Source organism: Diadema antillarum, unplaced genomic scaffold, assembly GCF_040938485.1.
Source record: "Diadema antillarum isolate AM-2024a unplaced genomic scaffold, OU_Dant_1.0 seq00000626_RagTag, whole genome shotgun sequence".
NCBI lineage: Eukaryota > Metazoa > Echinodermata > Echinoidea > Diadematoida > Diadematidae > Diadema > Diadema antillarum.
The window spans coordinates 19,780-43,296 of record NW_027271547.1 but is presented as its reverse complement, the minus strand read 5'-3'; the positions used below and the strand labels follow the sequence as shown (position 1 = coordinate 43,296).

Genomic DNA, 23,517 nt, shown 5'->3' with positions numbered 1-23,517 from the left:
CAAGCGAGCAAGCTTGAAAATTTTGACATTCTACAGTCCCAAAACTGGGGTTTGTAGCTTTATCTTTCACTTTGGAAATTAATGGGGCGGCGCATCGGGCGCAACTGCTGGCAATTACTAGCAGCAACATTAGGAGAATGGCATAACGATTCAATGCGAGCGAGCAAAGCGAGCGAGCTTGAGAATTTTGACATTTTACAGTCCCAAAACTCCCGTTTGTAGCTATATCTTTCGCTTTGGAAATTAAGGGGGGGGGGGCATCGGACGCAACTGCTGGCAATTACTGGCAGCAACATTAGGAGAGTGGCATAACGATTCAATGCGAGCGAGCGAAGCGAGCGAGCTTGAAAATTTTGACATTTTACAGTCCCCAAACTCCCGTTTGTAGCTCTTATCTTTCGCTTTGGAAATTAAGGGGTGGGGGCATCGGGCGCAACTACTGGCAATCACTGTCAGCAACATTAGGAGAATGGCATAACGATTCAATGCGAGCGAGCGAAGCTGCCGTCGTAGCTATGTTTTTCGCTTTAGAAATTAAGGGGGAGGCGCACCGGGCTCAACTGCTGGATGCGAGCGAGCGAAGCGAGCGAGCTTGAAAATGTTGACATTTTACAGTCCAAAAGCTGCCGTTTGTAGCCATATTTTTCCCCTTTTATTCATATATATACATATTTATTTTATTTTCTTTGTTTATTCATTTATTTTTATTATCATTATTATTATCTCTTTTGGGGGGGTTTTGGGGGGCAAAAATGCGTTTTGCCCCCCCCCCCCACACACTTTTTGGATTGGGGGGGGGGCGCCCCCCCCCCCCCCACTTCCTTCGCCTATGCCGTGAGAGACTTGAAAATGCTTACGATTTTAAAACACGGCATCCATTGACTTCTTGAAAAGGAGCAACTGACGTCGCTTGCTTTTAGTAGTGTCCCCCTTAGTTTGCTTTACTGTGTTAATTTACAGAAATGCTGTAGTCGATTTTACCGCATTTGGATGAACAGCAGTTTACTCTTCTTCCGTTTCCGGAATTGAAAAGACACACTGTTTCTGATTATCATAATCCTAAGCAAAGCAGCTTGGAAGGCTCATTCTGAAGTTGCGATAAGTATTACTTAATAAACAAATTACAACTATAGTACTCCTGAGATAAAGAATTTCCCGTTCCCCTAGGAGGAGATCATCTCTCAGGATTTACTGCCACACATGTGGTCACAATTTGATTCTTGATGTATGTTAATGACGTTAAACGTCGAATTGTTTTCCACTTTGACGTGGTTTTACCCCATTTGATTAAGATGATGAAATTTCATAAGGACATGTTTCTTGCAAGTCGTTTCTACAAATGTATCAAGCGAAATTAACAAGAAGAAAGAAGCTGGACAGCAATGTTAAATATCCCCAGTTCAACTGATTACAACACTGCAACTTACAGTGACACGTTGGGGAGTTTCAGCTACTTCTCCTGTCGGCGTTGGGCGTTCGGAGCATGGGATTGGAGTGTTGCATGAACCAGAGGACTCATCCTGCCCACAGAGACCAAGAAGATTGGTTGTAGTAGCGACCTCAGCTTCATTCGCGACCCCACCAGTTGCAGTGACCTCAGCTATTTTCTCTAACGCACCAGTCGCGGTGAGCTCATCTATTTCCTCGATCCTACCAATCGCGTGGGGCCCTACCTCAATGCCGAGGATTTTTACTTCTTCAATTGGCGACAGCATCTGGCTTTCGGAATTACCTATCATCAATGTCGTTAACTCCCCTTCAATCGAAGCAACCACGTTGGTACGTGACTCAGGCATCAAGGAAGTTATATTAGAGAGGCCCACTGAGACGAGATTTTGTGGATCTGACATATTACTGCTCCAGCTGGCATTTGAGCAGTTTGCCGGCGTCGTAACTTCTTGTTCCGCATCTTTGCTTGTCGTTGATAATGGTGAGTCGAGCGTTGTTTCATAGGTCTTGGCAGTAGTAGGAGTGGTCGAATCGGCAGCGCTGGTAGTAATTTCTCGAGTAGTTTCTTGACCCGATTTCGCTTCGCAAGGAGCTTTGGCATTCTCTGAAGAATGAAAAAAAAATGCAGCCTAGAAGACTGAGGTATAGGACAAGGTGAATTGCCGACGGTTTTTTGTGATGATCTTTGGCTTTGTTTTTCATCAGACGGGAAGGATACTGATGAACAAAGGATAAATATTTACTGGAGAGCACGAGACCACGAGGAAATTTTCATCGATTGAAATAATGATGATAAGACTGACTTTATAACACGAAGCGTCTATCCTGTCCTGGTGAATAGAGTATTGTAGGCTGCTGTAGTTGTCTTCATTGTCTGATATGTAAGATTGGCTATATTATTCACAATAATTAGAGAGAGAGAGAGAGAGAGAGAGAGAGAGAGAGCAAAGTTGTCGTGATCATAGTCATTTAGATCAACCAAAGAGATACCGTAGGCCAACTCGCCAATGGTAGGTACACCTCCTCGGATCAACCAACTCAGTACGCACAGACAACATAATGAGCTCAGAAAGAATACTGTTATTTGTACACACAGAGAGAAAAAAAGAAAGTACACTGTAAACACTTTTTCAAGATGATATTCCTCATATCATATTTGGCTAAAAGTTAATGTATTATTCACCATATGGTGTATATTGAATTGGCTATCAACCCGGTAGGTCAACAAAAAGGAAAACTTTACGCATGAGTGAACACCTTTGTTTTCATCTTTCAGGGTACAAAAGGAAAAATTGCAAAACTGAGCAAATTGTCATTCATGCGTAGGCGCTCTTCCATATAACAATGAGAACAAATAACAAATTTCACACAAAATGCAACATGAATTAATTTGCAAAAATAAATCTGATCTCTATGGTATCTTTAAAGCCCCAACAATCAATGAAGGCTAAAAATAATGGAGGAATATGAAGAGTCTTCTGTCAATTATAAATTTAAATTAAATAAGAGAAGAAGCAATAAATAACAAAAATGACAGAAATTTTAGTTGTTTCTTTTTTTCAAATTTGAAAATTGTCAATAATGTTTAGTTCTTGAATTTGCCTAATGAATTCTTTAAAAATAAAACAATGAATAAAAAATTATGTTCATTTAATCATGTTCGTGTATATTACTACCTATACCATTTGAGGTTTGAGTTAACAAAAAAAATCTTATTTTCCCCTTTTAGTTTCCCACTTTGTTTTTGTTGGAAGTTATAAAGAAACAAAGAGAACAAAAACTTATTTTTGCTATTTCATTCATGTCTCTCATTGTGTTAAACTGGTCTTTTGTTGTCATTGTTATCGTGAAGGGCATTTGCAAATGAAAGGCAACATGTCAATTTTTGCAATTTTTACTTTTGTGCTTTGGAGGACAAAAACCAATGTGTTCACTCATGCGTAAAATTTCTATTGGCTTGACAGGCAATTGAATTACCTTTAATATGGTATATAATACATTGATTTTCATCAAAATCTCTTATAGAAAAATATGAACTCGAAAAAGACTTTACTTTCTTTGTTTTGTTTTGTTTTGTTTTGTTTTTGTTGTTTGTTTGTTTGTTTGTTTGTTTGTTTGTTTGTTTTTGCTGAGTGTATATTATGGTGGTCTGCATGAAAGCGATAGAGAACCGGCCCTTACACAATCATGATAACCTATGTCTGTTTTGAGGCAACTTGATGAGTGGGGACCAAATCCATTGCTCACAAATAGACAACGTGTCATTGTCTGAACTCAAGTTCATGCCATACGATAATTGATACCATGTGATATTTTCTGGCAAATGTTTGATTGATGAAGACGACAACCATCGTAATGTAGGATATGAGAAAATGATAAAGATCAAATGTAACAGTTGAAACACGCGTAATCATGTCTGGTTACGAAAGGCATTGTACGTATATCAAACCTACCTTCATCGCGGACAGAAGTCCTGTTAGACAGTATACTGTGTTTTGCCCTTATTTCGTCTGCAAATTTCTCTATGCGTCTCTTGCTCTCTTCAGTTATCTTTTTGCAAATCTTTTCGTCCTCTTCTCTCACCCTTGCCATATGTTCATCGACCGAAAAACTAAATTTTCCCGCCATCGCTGATAGAATCTGTGAGGATGTAAGATTCAAAGAAACAATGCAGTGATAAGAACCGTATAGTATGTGACTGTGGTGTAAATACCGTGTGTAAAACCATTCGTAAACTTTGAAGGTTTGGTAAGGAGACCGTTTCGTCTGTGATGATTTATATATCATAGGCCTATAACAAAATTGGACGGTCAGATCAGGTTGACTTTTAGAGATCAGACCGGTGTCCAGAGAGTCCTCCTTACTCAGTTAAATTGCAAACATAACTCTCAACATTCAACAACACAGCATTTCTATAGCTGTACAATAAAAAATCAAATTCCATTCAAGAGGAAAACATAGGAATTAAAAACAGATGTAATGAAATTTTGATTTCATTGCAAAAGGGCTGGAAACTGGAGAGGTTATCTATTAAAAGAATTGTACTCTTTATTAAGAAAAAAATCCGATGTAAATCCTTGAGGGTAAGTGATTTTAATGTTTAGAAAGATTTATGTATTGTGTAATTTGCTAAATGTGCTCAACACGATTCTGAACGGCTAAGAGCTTTTAAACTGATCCTCGTTAAACAACAAAAACAAAATTACGAACTTTCTTTCAGGAATCTTATAGAATGAGGTTTATTACAAAAACAACTTAAAAATCTTAAGTTAAGACCAGTTGCAAGCTTATGATTTTGTTGTCATCTTATTATTGTGGGTGGTTTTTTTTAGTTGCTGTCATACCATTCGACAGTCAGCCTGTGAGTCATGGCAGGATCCAGGAATTCCGTAATGGGGAGGGGCCTGTAGAAAGTTAAAGGGGGACACAACCATCCCCCCCCCCATTTTTCCCTTTTTTAATTTTTTATTAAAAGATAAAGAGGGGGTGCGCGAACGACGCGTCCCCTCTGGATCCACCGGTTCGGTGTAAAAATGGCAGAGGTAAAAATGGCAGGGGTAAAAATGGCAGAGGTAAAAATGGCAGGGGTAAAAATGGCAGAGGTAAAAATGGCAGAGGTAAAAATGGCAGAGGTAAAAATGGCAGAGGTAAAAATGGCAGAGGTAAAAATGGCAGGGGTAAAAATGGCAGGGGTAAATATGGCAGAGGTAAAAATGGCAGAGGTAAAAATGGCAGAGGTAAAAATGGCAGGGGTAAAAATGGCAGGGGTAAAAATGGCAGGGGTAAAAATGGCAGAGGTAAAAATGGCAGGGGTAAAAATGGCAGGGGTAAAAATGGCAGAGGTAAAAATGGCAGAGGTAAAAATGGCAGGGGTAAAAATGGCAGGGGTAAAAATGGCAGGGGTAAAAATGGCAGAGGTAAAAATGGCAGAGGTAAAAATGGCAGGGGTAAAAATGGCAGAGGTAAAAATGGCAGGGGTAAAAATGGCAGAGGTAAAAATGGCAGAGGTAAAAATGGCAGAGGCAAAAATGGCAGGGGGTAAAACTGGCAGGGGTAAAAATGGCAGGGGTAAAAATGGCAAGGGTAAAAATGGCAGAGGTGAAAAAGGCAGAGGTAAAAATGGCAGAGGTAATAATGTCAGAGGTAAATAATTATCATGTCAGTGGTAAAAATGTCAGAGGTAAAGTTGTCAGTGGTCGCAATGTCAGTGGTCAAAATGCCAAAGATAAAACTAAAAATTTAGTGGTAGAAATGCAAGAGGACGAGGTAAAAGTGACAGGTTTTTTTTTTTCTTCATGTTTCTGACACTTTTCTCGCAATACGCGCTTTTCGTGCCTTCTCCTGAAATAAAGCACGGAGGAGACCGGGAAGAAATATGGGACACTCATGTAACTTGAAAAATGCTCAGCCAGTCAACAATCAAAGTATATCAGTAAAAAGATGAGCCTCGGTACACCTGAAAATGGACATATTAACCACTATACAGCTCTACAGGTATCTTGTCAGTAAAATATCAAACTTACTATAGATTTGGTAGGTCCTATAGGTATTTTAATAAGTGTGCAAACTTCTGAAAATAAAATTGCTTGATAACAGACATGCAGGTATGAAACATTCGCAGGGATCTTTTACTGTTTCTGTTACCACTGGGAGAAATTTAATAGGGCAGAGTCCTCCCCGCGGCACATGTAAATCCTACTTTGGTCATGATGGTTATCCAATTTCTCTCCAGGTTGTCTCATTTCTCCCCGCTTGATGTCCCAGTTCCCCCAAAATTAGGGGTTAAACAAATCATTAATTACACGGAAATGTTTATTCTACTATAAATTTTAGAACCTATACTACATAATTATGATTATGACCTACTTTGACAAAATATTTTAAAAGTTACAAGGAATCTTTCATGATGATGGAAAAATGTCCCATTTCTTCCCGGTCTCCCCTACACTTTCCTGCATTTTTTTTTTCTCACGGATAACCTCTGCGTTTTCTGATGTAATTTCAATTAAGAATGGATGCTCCACCCAACAAGCTAAAATACTATCGCATTTTGTCCCAGCAAAGTCCTAAAAACCTGCAGTTCAAATTTGTGGGGCCACCCTGTATAGTGTAAGCTCACCGTAATATTGTTGTTTATCTATTAATTTGCATCTAATCATCAAAGTGCCACAGTTTTCGTAGCATTGTGGTCTTTCCAAGCAAGTGTAAATGGCCCTATATAATGTATCGTACAAACTCTGCCAAATTTAGCGACTTCCCACGAAAACGAGTAGCATTAGTTCTCACCTTTAAACTGACATGGTGCAATCTGTATAGTCACTGTAAACAGTTTTTGAATGCATACATTATAAATCAAAATCTGGAAGTCAATCACGAGCCCCAAATGTTCTTACACTCCTGTGCTACATACTACTTAACCCCCCCCCCCGAAAAAAATATGTTTGTGAATCCAATGAAATGTTTTTAACGATCAGAATGGTAAAATCTTCGTTTGACACCAGGATATATCCATATTTTTGCTCAAAATATTAACGAATTTTAAGCCTGCATATTTTTGTTACTCTCCTTTTGTAATTTCAGCTGAAAGATTCGTTTTACTTTTTAGTGAAGTTTTCTTACTGTTGTTGTATAACGAGGGAACAACGTCATTTTAGGAGGTTGAATCTACCAATCTTCACCAACACACCATGTTGATAAATTTACTACGTTAATCATAATGGAATCTGACTTTGGAGCAACAGCTAAGTTTGAAAAGCATCAAACATTTATTTTTTATTTTCGCCTGCGGATTCGTTCAACAATAATTGAAAGAAATCCCATGGCAAACTATCGGTTTTTACTCTCACTAGAACAGTTTATTGCTAATGTTCGTCTCCAGTTTTAATAGGCATATATTTGTTTTTGAGATATTTGTTTTTGCGCAATGTGATACCTGAACAATGTAATCAAATATTTTGCAAGAGCTTACCTATGTCTGCCGTTACATCTGCTGTAGTTTGGTTTTTTTTTTACGTTTTGTATGTTTGCTTCTACACTATGTCGTGATCAGGCCTTGTGAGATAAATAGGCTCCTACGAAACCTGAATGTGAGAAATTAACATGGAACAGGTGAAAAATTAGCGGTTTGCTTCGGCTATGTCTCCTTCATTTCTTTACACTAAACAGTTAAAAAATGGAAAATAATGACAATATACTAGCCTGGACGTGAGCGGAATTCGTTTGTGTAAGAGTGTGTATGTGAGAGTATGTATATCTACGTTATGTTTATACCAAAAGAAAGGTTCTTGCGTGTGTGTGTGTGTGTGTGTGTGTACGTATGTGATTTCTTTACTGGGCGAAACAACGTAGGATTATACTGTTTAAGGGGTTTGCAGCATTGTTGGAACCTCCCTTATAATGATAAATAATAATAGTAGTAGTAGTAGTAGTAGTAATAATAATAATAATAATAATAATAATAATAATAATTTCCCACAGGCCTACTAGGCTCTTAGCTGGTTTAATATTCTTCTGAAAAGACAGATTACGCCACTGCACTTGAATCAAACTCAGAATAATAAGAGTGATCTATTTAAAAAAAAGACGTAATTCCATAAATATTCTTCAGATATGCAGTTTGGATTTGCTAATTCGATAGATACAGTTTGCTCTGGGTAGGTTATTATTCAAAACCTCTTCATAGGTTTACCTCTGACGAAATCGCTCTCATTACTTCTGACATTTTTACCTCTGACATTAACTCTTGACATTTTTACCTCTGACTTTTTTAATTCTGACATTATTACCTCTGACAACTTTACCTCTGACATTTTTACCTCTGCCATTTTTACCTCTGCCATTTTTACCTCTGCCATTTTTACCTCTGCCATTTTTACCTCTGCCATTTTTACCTCTGCCATTTTTACCCCTGCCATTTTTACCTCTGCCATTTTTACCCCTGCCATTTTTACCTCTGCCATTTTTACCCCTGCCATTTTTACCTCTGCCATTTTTACCCCTGCCATTTTTACCTCTGCCATTTTTACCCCTGCCATTTTTACCCCTGCCATTTTTACCTCTGCCATTTTTACCCCTGCCATTTTTACCTCTGCCATTTTTACCTCTGCCATTTTTACCTCTGCCATTTTTACCTCTGCCATTTTTACCCCTGCCATTTTTACCTCTGCCATTTTTACCCCTGCCATTTTCACCCCTGCCATTTTTACCTCTGCCATTTTTACCTGGCACCGGATCCACCACTGTTTAACGATTTTAATTTGAGGAAATGTGAATTTTAGATTCCCTCAGAGAGATATTAATCAAATAATTGAGTAATTAGAAACAGATAAATAGATAAATATCTTCATACGTAAATAGAGAGAAAGAAAAAAATATAAATATAAAGATTGTTTAATGAATAAGTATTAACCCTTCAGAAAAACTGGAAATGAAACACATTGTGATGACTAACAGCAAGATGCACGTGTGTATGGGTTGGGAAAGGCTGCTTGGCAGAGGTCTGCGCTCTCTTACGGCTTTTCTAGTGAAAATCATGTTATGTATTTTGCAATCACCGATTTTGTTTGTATTATAATCGTCTCTGTTAATATTACTCTGTTTCAATGTTCGTGGATATTCAATGTTTGTGAATGTTTGTTCATCGTTCAAACAAGGCGATCCACGAGCGAGAGTATTCAACTCACTAATGGAGTCACTCTGTGAAAATAGACGGTAAATAGCACCACGGAAACGCTGTACACATTATGTACGGAAACTAGAACAGATATATGGATATACATGTACAGTATGTGCATAAGTTCAAAGATATCGCCACACACGCACAAGAACGCACCGAACGCAGTTCGCTTACCAAGAACCATGAGGCTTGATGGAACGAAGTTGACCACTTGTCTCAGAATCCAACGTCTGTAATATATTCCGTGTTCCGGTCAAGGAGTAGTTGTTCAGATGATTCAGATTGCTGTGGTTTAGATGTCAGACAGGTGCTGTGCTGTGTGGAACTTCTTGTCATAGTCTTTTCAAGTACAACTAGGTACACACAGTATTCTAATGACAACCTACTAATGACTTATGTACTTTTATTGTAAACAGGAAACGCTATGATTACAGTGAAGGGTAATACATGTACGTGGAGCAGAGAAACCGGGGATTCCCCATCCGGACCCCTAAAAATTTGCTCTGGTATTCCCAGCGTGAGCACCCACGCCCCTCTCAATTGTACACCAAATTGTAAAATTCTGTCGCCATTGACTGGGATATAAGTTGCCCACAGGACTAAAAAAAAAACATAACCTGTAAATTCAATGGGCCATTCGGATCGCGACAATTTTGTCATTCCCAGGCTACTTCAATAATCGACAAAAATTCCGTGAAAAAAAAAAGAATACCAGCTTGATAAGAGCTGATTACTTCCGTCAGGGGATGAAACCAACGTTCGGCGGAGGTTACGTTTTCGGTTGAGCTTGTTTGTCTGTTTGTGCACAATGTAACTTGAGAATGGATTGACCAATTTTCTTCAAACTTGCACGGGCTGTCAATGATCAAGTAAGAAAAAAAACAATTAGATTTTGGGATCATGAGGTCAAAGGTCAAAGGTCACAGGAGTCATAAAGGACGTAAAATAAGCTTAGTTTCCCAATCCACAAACTTGTAGGGTGTGTTTATAATGATGTAAGACAGTAACAGTTTAAATTTTGGGTCATGAGGTTAAAGGTCAATGGTCATAGGGGTCGTAAAGGACACAAAATAAGCTTAACCCTCCAATAACTAAAGAACGGATGGTCGGATTTTCACCTAACTTGCAGGATGTGTAAATGATAACGTAAGAAAGGAACAATTAATTGGCAGTTATGAGGTCAAACGTCACAGGATCATAAAGGACAATATATAACCTTAACATCCTAAGAACTCAACAAAGAATGATTACATTTTCATCTCATGTATTGGTTGGATATCCCTATACCTGTGTTGAAGATGCAGTCTGTATGCTTGTATGCAATGGCGATATTTAAATCACGGCTGCGTGGCGGAGGTCTGTTCTCTCGGAGTGGTCTTTTGTTTGTAAAGGGTAAAGTCCTCTCCAAAATATGCCCCCTTATAATGGGTCTGGACCCCCTTTACAATCTGCATAGATGAGTAGCACTCATGTAATTTTAGAATAGTCACACTATGATTTATAGGGATTTCTCAAACGAAAACAAGACCGATAATAACATAAAAATGTCCCTTGCTGAAGTAATAATCGTAGATGGTTTACTGGGACATCAAACAATAAATAGATTGAATCTCTCGTTAGTTTTACCCAGTTGTCATATTTTTGTCATATATAGGCCTATTTTTATTTTTACCACGTGTCTCAGACACTCAGTCAATTATAATTAAGAGTGTTAACTTACTATCACGTCTGAAACAATCCACAATGTCTCGACAGAAGCAGCTACTAATGGGTCGACGATTCTACTTATGAAATTCGGCATTGCCCGTCTTCCGGACTGTTTGGATACTTCTGAGAAACACACCCACACACCCACTACACGCACACAAACACACACAAACACACACACACAGACACACACACACACACACACACACACACACACACACACACACACACACAAACACACACACACACACACACACACACACACATACACACACTCAAGTGATAGAGCAGTATAAGTAGCCACATTGTGTAGTCACTGACTCATGACTCACTGAACCCTTGCTCACAATGGCTAACGTTTCCGAAATTTTCATAAACCATCTCACATTCGAGGTCTCCAGAGACGCCCAAATTAAAAGTTGTCTTTCAGTAATATGTTTTTGTCTAAAGGTGTAAACTGTATTGTCTTTGGAATAAATCTCAAACAGAAGAGATAAGACTGGAAACATAGAAACATCATTCCCCCGCGATACCGCCTTGGTGACTCGAAAACATCAACAAACACAACTTTGCCGTTATTTCCCAGCAGTTTTGTTTTACATGTGACTTGAGCGCTTAAAATGATATAGCATGCGCCTGGAACGAAGACTAAAGGGAATGAGTCTTTCAGTCTTGGCGTAAATATTCTGAAGAGAATGGAAAACGCCACTAACCACAAAACAACAACAACAACAACAACAACAACAACAACAGCAACATTCAGTATAATACTGTACTCTATTCTAGGCTTTTGACTCCAACCTCATAGACAAGCTAGTTGTTCCCGCCATTGTTGCCTCCCTTTTGTGATTCGATGTCAGTCAATGGACATACGGAAACGTATTGATGTGTTTTGGATGAATGATTGATCTATGATTATGTCTGGCTCTCCACCTGACAGATGTCGTTTGGGTTTCTTTGGTTTTTTTTCATTAAAAAATGTATGTTATTGTGTAGGCATATTATATTGATGTACAATAAATTGCTGTGCAAGTCCAAAAGTTAACTTGTGAGTGTATGTTTACAATTACAGTGTAATTCCTGGACCTCATTTCATGCAAAAAATGATGTTAGGATAGCAACTGTAGCTGGAATGGCAACTTCCCATATAGCAACAGGAAATCTGGAAGCTGGATTCTTGCCGTTGCCATGACACTTGCCATTACAGCAATTAGACTTGCTATCTTATCAACTTTTTTTATGAAACGGGGCCCTGGAAGTTAGCCAGAGGGTGTGTAGCAAACTCTCCGTGTGCTTGTGTATATCAATTGATGCGTGCATTTGTTTGATTAATGAGACAATTAAACTCTCTTTTTTCTTTTTTCTTTTTTTGCTTTACTTTTTCATGGCAGGCGTTGGCATGTAATTGTCATTCGGTAAGGGCGGAACACTGTTCCTTGGACTGTAGAGTATGATCTTCGCCGGTTATTGTGTCTTGCGAGTGTTGCTGGAAAGCCGCCATTCTATACGCAATGAATAAAAAATAAACAAACTCTATGTCATTAAAGGGAGCGTATAGTTTTGGTTGAGAACTGCAGGTTCCTAATATTTTTGGTGAGATAATGAAAAAGCTCTCATGAAATACAGTGTATGAAAGAGCATGTAATTCCAAGAGGAATTTAAGATTTATTTGATGAAAATTGGTCTTAAAATGGCTGAGATATCCAAAAAAGAGCATTCCTATAAAGCGGGACCCACCTTTTATTAGGATCGCTTTGTTTTACTTTGTTTTTGGATGTCTCAGCGATCGATTCTCAAACCGATTTTCATCTAATAAGCTTTGAATTCCTCTTAAAATGGTATGCTCTGTGCTACTTTCTTTAGTGGTTTCTTAGTATCTCACAAAAAGTTAAAAGCCCAATTCTCATCTCCATCAATACAATACATTCCCCTTAAAGGACAAAATGACAGTACTTTTTTGAGGAAAAGCCAGTGCTCTGCTGAATGACTCATTTTGGAAAGTACATTGATACTGATGAACGAGGATAATAACCATTATTAATAAAGTCAGAGTAAACAATAATTGTTTCATAATCATCCGTAATTTGAAGGTCAAACATTTGAAAATATTGTCTCCCATCTGTCCATGATGTACTCGTTCGCCTTTCACCAACGGAAAATAGTGTTAGATGTTACGAAGTAAATCTTCGAGGTGAAACATTAATGATATTCCCGACGACAGAATCAAACCTTGGTCTGGATCCGACTAGATGAATTTTGTTTGTTGATGTGAAAAAGTTGCCTAAACATGCGTGAAGCACATAACATGTGAAAATGAAATGGTTATTTCTGTACATGTACACACCGAATTTTGATTTGTTGTAATTTCATTCATAAATCGTGAGTATAATATTCTCTCCCACTCTCCTCTGAAAAGAGGGCGTTTCCCTCCCCTTTCTCTCTCTCTCTCTCTCTCCCTCTCTTTCTCTCTCTCTCTCAATTCATTCTTTTCCTGTTCGGCTTTACTCTATCTTTCTATCCCATTTTGAAGTGTTCAGGATAGTAGAAACAATATGTAAACATTTCACAAAGCATTAGAATGCATGTGTTTTTATTCATCTATCCAATACCAATGAGATGAGGCAAGACCTTTAAAGCACAGAAGAACGGGACATTTTTTTAATGTAAAATAATTGAAGAGCACAGCACGCGAACTCTCAGTACTATATATCTTGAATAATTATTTCAAAATGTCACAAACAGGTGATTTTTTTTTCAGCTTGATGTAAGCTGCGATAAAAGGGTAGACACTCACTGAGAGTCTCAATTGCAAACGACTCTGCCTCACGAGACAGGTGTGACAAGGAGTGGTTGTATGGCGAAATAATCTCGATTACGACTATGGCATACATACATTATGATTTTATCATCAAGAATTAAACATTATAAGGGCCAATAAATTTACGCCAGAGGGACATGGGTGCAGTTTCCCTTGATAAGAAAGGGGTATCAGCCGAAACAATGGTTACCAGATCTACATTGTTATCATGACCCTAAGGTATTGCATGACTTATTAACTAGATAGTAAACGTCGCTTCTGAATGATGCTCAAAAGTCGATGCCAGATCATTTAGCCAAATTGGATGCGGTTGTGGCAGCGGCAGCGTTACGGGCAGCCACTTCTACGAGGTACTGGTAGCATTCCGGAAGCTGAGGGTTCTGCTCGTAATTGCAGACACAGTTGGTAGCTTGATTGCAGCAGGGAACGATGTCGTGGTCGAATTGGTCGAGGAGGGGTGTACCTTTCACCATAGCGGCCTTGTGCGCGTTCACTGCCTGCTGAATATTAGCCAGTTCATCGGCATACCCGCTGACATCGAGCGGGTAGTTTTCGCCGGGATCCCGGAAGAGGTCGAAGAGAAGCGGCACATCGTGGACAGTCACGCAGTCGCCATCGCACTCGTTGCAGTCGAAATAGTCTTCGAGGGGGAATCCCCCATCGCACCTTTCGCCGTACTCGGACTGCGAGCGGACTCGTTGTGTGCGGTAGTGGGCCTTGTACTGCCCGACTCGGGCAGCCATCAGTGTGTCCTTGCAGTAGTAGAAGAACGCCTCGTGAGGAGAAGAGAAGCCGTCCAGGATGACGTCTTTGATGTTCTTCCCGTCGTAGATGCGGTCACACGGGAGGCTGGTCCCCGCTAAGTCCGCGGCCGTGACTATGATATCCATGGACGTGACCAGCTCGTTGGAGACTCCTGGACGGACCATCTCTGGCCAATAGACGATGTAAGGAATGCGATGTCCACCCTCCCAGGAGAGCGACTTCCCACCTGCCCGGAGCAAGAATTCAAAAGATCAACACAAATCCAATCAAAAAGGTGATTGAAAATTATGGCATTAGATTATTTTCATATAGGAAAAGGAATATGAATAAAAGCGATTTTCGTAACGCTGCCTATGATGCTAATTTTTTCAAACAATGAACTCTGACAATGATGATGGCAAAGATGATACAGTTGTACTGCAACAAGGTAGAAGTGTTTCCGCTACTTCCACTACAATTTCTATTTAGAAATCTTATTTAAATGACAATAACAATGGTGATATTGGTAACAACATTAATGGTGGCTACACAATAACATTATAGCACCATGTTTAACATTATCAGCACCATTATAGTTGCTCACCTTCCTTTCCAATAGCACCAGCAGCATTGCTTTAATTACAATTGTCTATTTTTATGAGTCGTCCCATTTTACTTTTCGATTACGACGATACAAATTATATATTAGCAAAGTCAACCTATCTTGACAAGACAACAGAGAGGATGAACTTGATACTGAGTCACTAGCTTTTGTGCAGAGAAAGATGTGAACATGGCAAGGTACAATAAAAGACAAAAAAAAAAACCAAGTAAACATTCGGGGAAATGTGGGAAATGACACGTAATGAACGACGAGACGTTTTCATTTTTGTAATAGATTGTACTCATAATTACAGCACCAAACCTTCAGGTATGTATAGAAAGTACTATCAGGTATCCTCAGGCATAGTTTGTTGTCATTTTTGTTTTTTGTTGTCGTGTTTTGTGTACTTTCGGATTCATTTAACCGCCGCCATTGTTTGTTATTCCTGGACAGAAAAGTAAAATAACATGAAAAAAGTGACAATTCGTTTTCTGCCTATCCATGCACCGTGCTGCCTTTTACCTTGGAATACATTCGCGTCACCTCCCTCCAGACAGTACTCCCGATGAGGGCCGTGGTCGGAGATGAAGAAGACGACGGTGTTGTCATCGACGTCGTTGTCCTCAAGCGCTGTGACGATCTTCTCCACAGCATCGTGCAACTCTCGGAGATTGTCTCCGTAGCGACCTGGAATGAAAAAGCAAGCGCAACGTTCCGACTTTTTGCCGCGCAAATCTTGCATCTAAAACATATTTATACATAATATATCAGCTGCAACTGTTTCATCCGAAGGGTGCATTCCATGAGGGATTTACCTGCAGGAGAAAGTTTTAACTTTTTGATTATTCTTATTTTCGATACTAAAAACTTTCATTGGCTGGGGATGACAATAAATTTAAATGTTTAAGCTTCTACCAACCTTTAATTGAAGTGAGCAAGCTTTCGTCCTGTACTCCTGAGGACTGCATAAGGCTTGAGAAAGTCCTCAGGAGTAGGACGAAAGCTTGCCCACTACAATTAAAGGTTGGTAGAAGCTTAAACATTTAAATTCATTTTTTTTTTAAGGAAAAGTGTGACAGGTAACTTTGCAAATATACAGCTGTTAAGAATCTAATATCATTCTTTCTCCGTTGATTGACCATTTATTGATGATTACGTTATGAATATGACACAAATATTGTTCCTTTTCACCATCACCGGACAGCTTTACTATTTGGCTTACCACGACGAGACGTGCATTCGAACTCGGTGTCGGAGAAGAGACTGGTGTGCATGTGAGCGAAGGCGACATAGAGGAAGAACGGACTGTCCCGGTTGTCTCTGACGAAGTCTACGGCGTCGTTGGTGAAGAGTTGAGTCAAGCCCTTGTGTTGGTACGGTTGAGCCAGGAGGGTGGCGTTGTAGTACAGGTAGCAGGCTTGGGTATTGGGGAAGTCCAAGTGAAGCTATTGGCCGAAACAAACGTAAGGGCGGAATTGTATTTTGTTCTGTTGATAGAACCTTTCTTAAAGCCACTGTTAACCACTGGGAACGGTGATTTTAAAGAAATGTTCGATTTATCACAGTTTGATGCATATGTGTATAGGTCAGTTGTATTATAAAACATCCTACCATATAAAGATTTCGTATAAAGCCTAAAATATATGAAGATACACGTATCACCATTTTTTCTCGATAAGCTATAACTGTACGCTGTAGACGGTTTATTCTAGAAACAATTTTTGATAAAGCTATTGTTCACATTTTGTATATTTAGAATACTTAACACCGGTTATACTGATAAACATTTCTACATTGGTTGTTTCTATCCCTAACTCACATTTCAGAACTAATTTGAATCACTAAACCTGGGGGTTTTTTTTATCTGCATATGGTAGATAATGCTTTTAAAAAGTCTTGTTGTTGCTTTTTCCAGAAATTTGATTTCATTATTTCATCAACACAGAGTGAGAATCCTAATAACACGTGGGGGAGGGGGGAGGGGGAGAGGGAGGGAAGGCGTGGGAGGAGGGGGAAGGGAAGGAAGAGATGGAAGGGGAGGAGGAGGGGATCATAACTTAGGATAATTACTCTGCACTATAGTGTGAACGTACAAAATGCTGCTCACTAACGGAGATAGAGATAGATTTGATGCAGAATTAAGACTTTCAACAGTTCGGGAGAGCATACAAATGATACAATAGGAGATTCAGGCTTCAACCAACCTTTAGTAGTTTGCTGGTTAGCTTGCGTCCACTCCTGTGGACTTCTGCAGGACTTCTGCAGGACTTCTTGGCCTGAAGAAGTCCACAGGAGTGGACGCAGGCTAGCGAGCAAACTACTGAAGGTTGGTTTATCGAAGTCCGAATATCCTACCCTAATATAGAGTTAGATTTGTAAACCGTTACATAACTGTTTCTTCTCGCATTATATCTCCGAGATTCCTTTCTGTACGAATTGATTATACTCCATACCAATGCCCACAGGGAATTACTAGCATTTTCGCTGTCGTTGTTTTTGATAAAGTGTTGCCCTCTTTATCAACATTTGTAATCAGGGGGTATGTTGAAATGGACTCATCGTAGCTCGAAGGGAATACAAAGAATAATGCATATAAAATCTTATTTAATGCGTAATGAAAATCAACAGCTTGTGGACAACAGACTTCAGTGTACGCCGTCATAATTGGCATAACAGTTGTCAGCATTTTTTGCTACAGAAATGTGCTCAAGACAGAAGACTCAATTACACACAGAGACACAAAAACATCAAAGATTGTATATGTGGTCATGTTTGCCATCCAAGCAAACGCATTCGTTTCACTTTAATTACTCATTCATTCTTTCGTCCATTCATTCATTCATTCATTCATTCATTCATTCATGCATTCATTCATTCATTCATTCATTCATTCATTCATTCATTCATTCATTCATTTATTCATTCATTCATTCATTCATTCGAGCGTACTGCACAATGTGCCCAGTTGATGCCGTTCGCTAAATATTGCTAGTCACCTTGGGCGAACCACGAGGAGCGGCATCTTTCGCCCATTTTCTTTTGTGGGTATATAGTTAGGTGGATCACTTCACCGGGATAGCACCCTGCTCTTTTCGATGAATGAATGATTGAAGTGGAATCTTTGACATGAGTGAGTGGTGGCTAGTAATTCACACACGGGACCTCTATTTAATGTCCTATCCGAGGGACAGGGTGTTTTGTCTCTTACGTTTATAGAGGGGGCAGAATGCTTGCCCACAACATTGCTGAGTGCGACTCGGGAATCGAACCCAGGTCCTTTGGATCTGGAGGCAGAGACGCTATCGACTGAGCCAAATCACCGTCCGCTACTTTAATTATGAGACATAAACTGTTTAACTTTTATTTCTTCCGGCAGTATGCTAAACAAGACATATATTTTCATCCGGTCTTGAAAATGTACACACCAACAGATACAGTATATTCTTTCTGAATTTGAAAGACGATTTGATTCGTCACCGACTGGGTCTGAAAAGCTCATCTGAATAATCAGATGTAACACGCCTCTCTCTACATATTTCCACAAACGAATGCAGTACAAGAAGTCAAGGGTAGATTCCTTGGCCTCGCTCTTCACAATTTCGGTAAAAAAAACACTTAGAACACCGGCAAGCAAAATAAAAAATGATACAAATACACCGACTGACTGATAGACAAACAGTTTTACAAGCATGTATAATTTAAATACGCATATCTCTAATGCCCTAGCAAACTTTAGCCGAAAAAACACCTCATTTAGATGAAAACTAAGAAATATATATGTAAGTGTTTTAGTAGAAGCTTTGATAAAACATCGATGGAATGACACTCGGGGTGGATTCGAACCAACGATCTCCTGATTACTGGACAGGCGTCGTGTCTACTAGACCACCGAGCTTCCGCTCGACAGCCAGTGCTGGTTCTATTCCTTTATTTCCTTATTTACTAATCTTTGTCAAGATTGTGTTTTCACCAAACAATGGCATGCATGCCACTAGCCAGAGTATGTATACCCATGACTTTTTATTATATTTCGTATCTTTATCATGGTTACTACTAAAACAGTGAATAATCGGTGTTTATTCATGTCGATGAAGGGCAATTAGTCAGTTTCAGTAAAAACAACTCGTGAAACATATGCGTATGATAACTGTCTCCCGCATTTCTGTTAAACATGTTCGCCTGATTTGTCTCTTGTTGTTAGCAGGGACGTGGAAACGCGTTAAAAAACATTAACCAGTCTCTATCTTGTATTGTCTAAAAAGAAATAGAGCTGTACATTAAAGTCAACCATTTACCTGCTTCTATGTATATATCCTCTGTTCAAGCATTATAACTCAACATCTTTGTTTAACTGATTTTGTGTTCTGACTTTGTATGAAAAAGAAATGCAGGAATCAAATCAAATCACACACACACAAAAAAACGGAACTCTCACCCCAGTGTCGTCACACTTCCAGCTGTTGGTGAAGGGAAGGTTGTGGCCGACGAAGTCGAAGCCGTGGTTGTATGGGAGATGGGCTCCGTCATCAGGGCTGTTCTCGTTGATACCTACCACCAAGAGAGTAAAAATTAAGTTTGAGAATGATGTGACAATAAAGAGGGCGACGACCATGATGACGATGATGGTGATAATAATAATTGCCTGTAAAATACCATTATTTTATCATCCTCATCATCGTTATTATAGTAATGATAATAATGATAACTGTATAACAATTTAATATAACAACTGGATGATAATGAAAATTCATGTGATAGTGATGCATAGTCTGTTCACTGTTCTTTTGCGATATTGATTCTCTGATGGAATTTTTTTTTACCAAAAACTATGTATCTCAAGGTATATACCTCAAGAAAAAGCTAGCAAAACAGCAGCATCTAATGAGCATTTTTTAAAACAATGACAATTTAGCAAATGTTCCTCTCAGGAGAGCAAAAGCAAAGGTAGAAGCATTTTGACATGAGTTTTAGCAATTCTTAAAGATCTAAAAAGAAAAAAAAACACAAGTATTTAGCAATATTTCATAGACCTTGCATGCAATTAAACTACTGAACGTGAATGTAATGATGTACGCTGGGCTAAGGACAGTTCTAGTGAGAAAAAAATGCGGACACCAAAATGTTGACTTAACATTGCCACGTGCTAACAATAATCGTTTGAATACCAAACGATGGGCACCTTGATCATCCGTAGTGTAGGATTTTTGACGTTTGTTCTCATTACTTATCTTTTACTTCTTCAAGTGTGGAATGCCTTTAAACCATGATTCCTGGCTGGCTCACGAGGCAATGTTAAATGTTATATTTCCACCTTTTTTATGAGGGGACTTCATATTACAAGCTCTGCTTTTTAGCAGTTCCCTTGGTTCCCAGCAGTTTTGTTTCTGACTTTACCATAATGATATCACAATTATTTGTATCTCTGTTAATAATTTACCTGTGTCTTTATTGCATGCTATTATGTTCATCAAACTGTTGTACCGATTTCATGACATTATCTCTATGATATGCGAAAATTTCATTGTGCTCCTGATTGTATTTGTTGAAAATGAAATAAATCAACTTGAAATTGAATGAACTGACATTTTGCCCATCAGACCTTGAGAACTCATATAAACACTATGAACTACTCTGTAGAACTATGCTCAGGCAGCAAATTTCGGCATTATCATTATCTTAATAGGATGGAAATCATTTTACAGCTGTGTTACCATAATATCGACACACTGCAAACTTTGTCAAATGAAAGCGTCCTCTTACCGAGATGCCATTTTCCAACCATGCCCGTTTCGTAGCCAGCCGACTTCATAGCTTCAGCGATGGTGATTTCACTCTTCGGCAGTCCGGTCGTGGTCCAAGGCAGGAAAACACGAGTCTCACCGTATGTGCCGATGCGAATTGGCAGACGACCTTTACAAAAAGGGAAGATAATGAAATAGTTGATAATTCTTCGGAGGAATGGGATGAACAGGAATGAGAAGGATGTGAAAATTCGAAGTCAAAGTAAGCAGTTTGAGAGAAAGAAAACCTGAAAACTCTTTGGGCACCTTCTCCATATTCATTCATTTATATTTTCGTTCCAACAATGTATCATTCGAGATTTCAAGAGATTCTCTCAACAGGATCACTATCAATAATATCAAAGGGGCAAGTCACTTTGAATACTGTATATAACTCTTTATCCTGTGGGAATGTTGAGGGTGAGAACTATTGTGTTTCCCTCCCTTCCCCCCCCCCCCCCCCCCATATTCAGGACCACAGAGAAAGAGAGAGAGAGAGTAGTACAAGAAAGTGAAGTGTATGTTATGTTTTTGTTAACAACTGAAATATATAACGATGAAAATATGTTTGAACTGAATGAATTGAATTGAATTGAATTGAAATGAATTGATTTGAAATTAATTGAATTGAATTGAAAAGAATTGAATTGAAATTAATTGAATTGAATTGAACTGAATTGGATTGAGGCACATTGATGCAGAGAGAAAAAGAGAACAAGAAAAGAGAGAACGAAATGTGAGCGACTCTAGGAGTGTTTTTGTTTTAATCCCATCAACCAACCTGTCATGATGGCCGAACGGCTTGGGGTGCAGACGGAGTCGCCGACGTACCCATTGGTGAACCTCAATCCATTGGCCGCCATGTGGTCGATGAACCCAAATTCTTGTGTCGGATGGCCGTACGACATCAGGTCACCGACGCCCATGTCATCAGCGACGAGGAGAACCACGTTGGGCTGGTCGTCGACATCTCTATTGCGACCTACGCGTGGAGGCCAATGGTGAAATGGTCTTCGGAAGGGAAACAAGGCCAATGTGGAGGCTACTACGGACAAGATGAGTGCTAGCACTGCAGCTGTCTTCATCGTGGATCAAATCTTTGCTCTCTCTCTCTCTCTATAGCTCTCAGATATATTCTGTGCCGAATTCGTGTCTCAGCTGGAGTATATAAGCATTTGTTTTGCTAGGAGCGGCGGAAACTGTTTCCTTGCTCGTTTATTTGTTCTTTTAAAGAAGTGATATGGGAAAACACCTCCCCATACTCTACAGCATATGGGCATGATTTCAACACAATCTTTGATTAACGGAAATGCTGGTACCCGAATTCATTGTTACTTTAAGTTTCCTGCCATGATTTGTTTGAAAGGACGCCATCACCGACGATACAGTGCGAACAAACTTTCGATCACGTGATAAAACCAGGCACTTTGATTGGTTTCTCTTTCTTTCACTTCCTCCCTCTCTCTCTGTCCATCTATATTATCATCTATCTATCTATCTATCTATCTATCTATCTGTTTCTCTATAGTGTAATCATGACAATTGTAGGTAACGGTCAGTTTCCACAAATTAAGAAGAGCATGCTTCATTCCCTAAAGGTTTTTATATATTTCACATCAATAATATCGGGTCGCTTTCCAAACTATGTGTCCTTTAAACAATTACATTTCCGGTTGGATACAGAGCAGTTTCTTCTTCGACATGAATGTGCATTGTCATGGTACAAAAGCAAAACAATGACTAACGTTTTGACTACTTCATTGAAAGTTCTTGCTGGAATGAAAAAAAAAAAACCAACAACGCTTACTGTCGCCATCATATGCTTCAAGTCAACTGGCACTACCACTGTGAGCGTGGGAGTTGAGCAGAGATAAGAGCAGCATTACAGACTTCCATCTTTGCTTTGTGCGAGGAGGTACTAAAAAAGGCTAGCGCTTCTAGTACATCCTTGATTTGACGAAATCTGACCACTATGAGGATAGCTAGCTGTCTTGAGTTGTACCCTAGTCAATATATTGTTCTCTTCTCCTTTCTGTTCTTTTCATTTCTCTGTTGTGTACGCGTGTATGTACGCACGCTTGTTGTGTGCGTGTGTGTGATTTTGCCGACTTTTTTTTTCTGAGGACCTATAGCTACCCCAAGAAGCAATTAATTTTCTCTAGGTTCCCTCACACATTGCCTCAATTTTCAAATATGATTTGTGCATACTCTAGAGTAATTTTAAGTGTATTCTGTGGAATTGATCGAACATTTCGTTCTATACACGGGTCTTTAGAATTTTTTAGCATATGATTGTTTGATGCGTAAATGTATGCTTCGATTTTAATTTGTAGAAAACGTAATAGTATGAAATGAATTGAAATCAAATCAAATTAAGCCATTATGAGGTCAGACACCTTGGTCACGAGCTTTATAGAGATCAGACGTTAAGGGGTGCTGATTTGCCCCCAAACAATGTTGGTGAGAATATCTCAATAGATACGCGAATAATTCGTGGATATGTCGTAAAATGATCGGAAGAGCTTTGCTAATATTTCGCGATACATACGCGAGACTTTCACCAAATTTTCGGGATCTGTTTGGTGTTTCACGCAGATTTTGCACACAGCGCGCACGTCTTACGAAGATCGCGAGAAATATGACGAAACTTTCAAGACATTTTCGAAAACAATTCATGAGCAAATGACGACCCAGTGTCAGTCAGTGCGGAAAAGGACAGCGAGAAACGTCATTTTTTTTG

General features: G+C 39.2%; 1 protein-coding gene across 1 annotated transcript; it reads right to left on the bottom strand.

The window, feature by feature from the left end:
* Positions 1-13,507: 13,507 nt before the first annotated feature.
* LOC139736140 (arylsulfatase-like) lies at positions 13,508-21,908 on the bottom strand. The gene is made up of 6 exons (XM_071646871.1): positions 21,559-21,908; positions 20,758-20,907; positions 19,433-19,545; positions 16,220-16,442; positions 15,520-15,684; positions 13,508-14,640 (listed from the first exon to the last, which is right to left on the bottom strand). The coding sequence occupies exons 1-6, from the start codon at positions 21,860-21,862 to the stop codon at positions 13,937-13,939; spliced, it is 1,659 nt and encodes a 552-aa protein (XP_071502972.1). The 5' UTR covers positions 21,863-21,908; the 3' UTR covers positions 13,508-13,936.
* Between the last annotated feature and the right edge of the window lie 1,609 nt (positions 21,909-23,517).